The sequence below is a fragment of the Mesitornis unicolor genome, unplaced genomic scaffold (assembly GCF_000695765.1).
Source record: "Mesitornis unicolor isolate BGI_N332 unplaced genomic scaffold, ASM69576v1 scaffold50975, whole genome shotgun sequence".
In the NCBI taxonomy this organism is placed as follows: Eukaryota; Metazoa; Chordata; class Aves; order Mesitornithiformes; family Mesitornithidae; genus Mesitornis; species Mesitornis unicolor.
Genome location: NW_010184456.1, coordinates 1 through 2,433, shown reverse-complemented (window position 1 = coordinate 2,433; position 2,433 = coordinate 1). Strand labels below are relative to the sequence as shown.

Here is a 2,433-nt window from a genome sequence, read left to right as displayed (position 1 = left end):
GCAGTGCAGGCAAGGAGGATGGGGGGACCCACAATCACCCCATAACTGTGAAGGAGTGCTGAGCTGCTGGATCCCCCCATGCACATTCAGTGAGAAGTTAAGCGGTGGATTTCCATACCACCTAAAGCAGTTCTTGCCTAAAGAGGAAATTTAATAAAAATCCTGTGCAGGTGGAGGAAACCTTCAGGTGGAGGAGCATGAATGACCAGAAGAGAGGAGAGAGTGGGGTGTCCTGGGCTGCTCCCATCTATCCTCTTCCAGACCAGCAGTAGCAACAACAAATTCAGGTGTTTCTGCTCTAGGTCAAAATCCAGATGTGGCCTCAATTCTTGTGTGTCTGCCCACCACCTCATCAGCCCACAGTAACTCTTTGCAGGAAATGGTTAGCACAGCCCAGGGCCACCGTCCTACAAGTCCCATGAAATATCTTCAATGCATGGACTTCCATAAGCTGTTTTTTTAAATTCATTTTAGTATTCTTTGGGAATGCCAGGCTGAAACTGTGTTAGATAGAGCCACCCTCAAATCTTCTTTTCTTTGTGTCTGAAACTGAAATTCAAGAACATCTTCAGAGAAAAGAAACTGTTTGGCTTGCGCTGGGGTCAAGAGCAATAACAAGACTAAGAGCCATCCTGGTAGCCAGGCTGCTCTTCAGCTAGACATTGAATGGAAGTCTTCAAGGTTGTCAGTAGGAAAGCTGTGCTTTCTTCTAGACTTTCTATTTGTCCCTAATCGAGCCATTGCCCTCACAGGAAAATCTGTATAAAGGTCTCTCATCAGCCTTCTCCTCTATGGGTGAACTCCTGTGCCCACTGCCATCACTTTGACCTAATCCAAGTGAGATTTGAACCACCAGATTTGTATTTACAGAAAGTCAATTACCCATCTGACTGCGAGCATATGCATGCCACTTAAGATGAAGAGGTACTTCATCAGTTCCGTTTTTGCATGTGTAAATTAGCAATAATAATATATTCACCTATCTCACGAGGCTGCTGTGCAGATTAAAGCATTAATGTTTGTACAGTACTTGGAGGTTCTCCAATGGGAAATTCTGTAGATGTGCAAAATATTGAGTTTTGTCTGAGATAAATTTATTATTAGCTTAATAGTATTCCACTCTTATGAAAAGCATAATCATCTTGAGATTTTCCTGCTTGCCACCTGAAAACAGACATTTTATATGGCTTGGAGATACATTTTTCTCCCTCTAATTTATCCCTAGTGTTCATACATACCCAAGTGTGGCAAGAACTACGAGGAATCCATGTCGATGGTGAACGTCGTGATGGAAAACTTCAGAAAGTACCAACGCTTCTCCTGCTTCTATGACCCTGAAGGTGTTCAGAAGAATGTGATATTAACCAAACTGTACAGCTCCAATGTGCTGTTCCACTCTCTCTTCTGGCCCACCTGCATGATGATCGGCGGGGTCGCCATCGTTGCGATGGTAAAACTGACTCAATACCTTTCCCTCCTCTGTGAGAGAATCCAAAGGATCAGCAGATAAAAACAAAAACTTCTCAGAGATTTAATTACAGTGAAAATACTGTTTTCTCATTCTTCACCAAAGAACCTTAAGTTTGTAATGTGCAAGTCTGTTATAAGTTCCTTACTATATTCTTATAAGTAGAGCAATAATGCAAAGGCTGTTCTATATGCAAACATGATGTTATTATTATGCAGACAACTGAAAAAAATACTGTTTTGTGTTGACTGTCTGTATGATCTTGTTTTATGCTGAGACTAGTACTTCTTTCTTTTCTACAGCCAAAATAGGGCTCAGTGTGACCATTTGCCAAGCTTAGTCGATTTACGTTTTCAGTGTAAAGGATTCTGGGGAAAATTCACTGCTGGCCAAAGGGCAACCAACCACTCCCACATCACTGAGGTCTCACATCTGGCTTGGTCCATTCGACAGATTTGTGGCTTTGCTTTTTTATTATTGGCTGCAGGGAGGAGAAAAAAAAAAAAAAAGCATTGATAAGGTTTTTGTTCTGGTAAGATAGCTCAAATGGAATGTATTTTGAGGCCAGGATAAGCATACAGTATTTTCAGCCTCAGTAGGACTTGATGATGCTTTGTGTTTGGTCCCTCGGTGCAGAAGTAAATTTTACCCTATGGTGTTTAAGGTCTTTTGGAAAATACTTTGGAGTTCTATTTTATTTAGTGCTATAATTTCCTTCTGTCTTATCAACATCATCTTTGTCACTTGCAGAAGCTGTAGCCAAAAAAACAAAAATCACCTTGTTCCATTTTCTATTCTAGTCTCAGCCCTATTGATGGAGATGGGACCAGAACTCATTATGTAAAGGTTTATTACTCATTCGTCTTGTATTTGCTACCATATCACTGTAAAGAAAAGAAAATAACACAATCAGCTATTTTTTCATTTTTTACTTCCAACTATTTTAGATTTTTTTACTTGAGATA

At 40.4% G+C, this 2,433-nt stretch overlaps 1 protein-coding gene across 2 annotated transcripts in view; it reads left to right on the top strand.

Annotated features, from left to right (window-relative positions):
* KCNMB2 (potassium large conductance calcium-activated channel, subfamily M, beta member 2) overlaps window positions 1–2,242 on the top strand; it is a 16,603-nt gene extending 14,361 nt beyond the window's left edge. The window contains exon 4 of one of the 2 annotated variants that reach the window (XM_010184463.1): window positions 1,226–2,242. In XM_010184463.1, coding sequence (XP_010182765.1) covers window positions 1,226–1,510 — 285 coding nt within the window. In that variant the 3' untranslated portion in view covers window positions 1,511–2,242. The remainder of the gene's footprint in view (window positions 1–1,225) is intronic. The other variant, XM_010184462.1, reaches the window with a different exon arrangement.
* The last annotated feature ends 191 nt before the right edge of the window (window positions 2,243–2,433 follow it).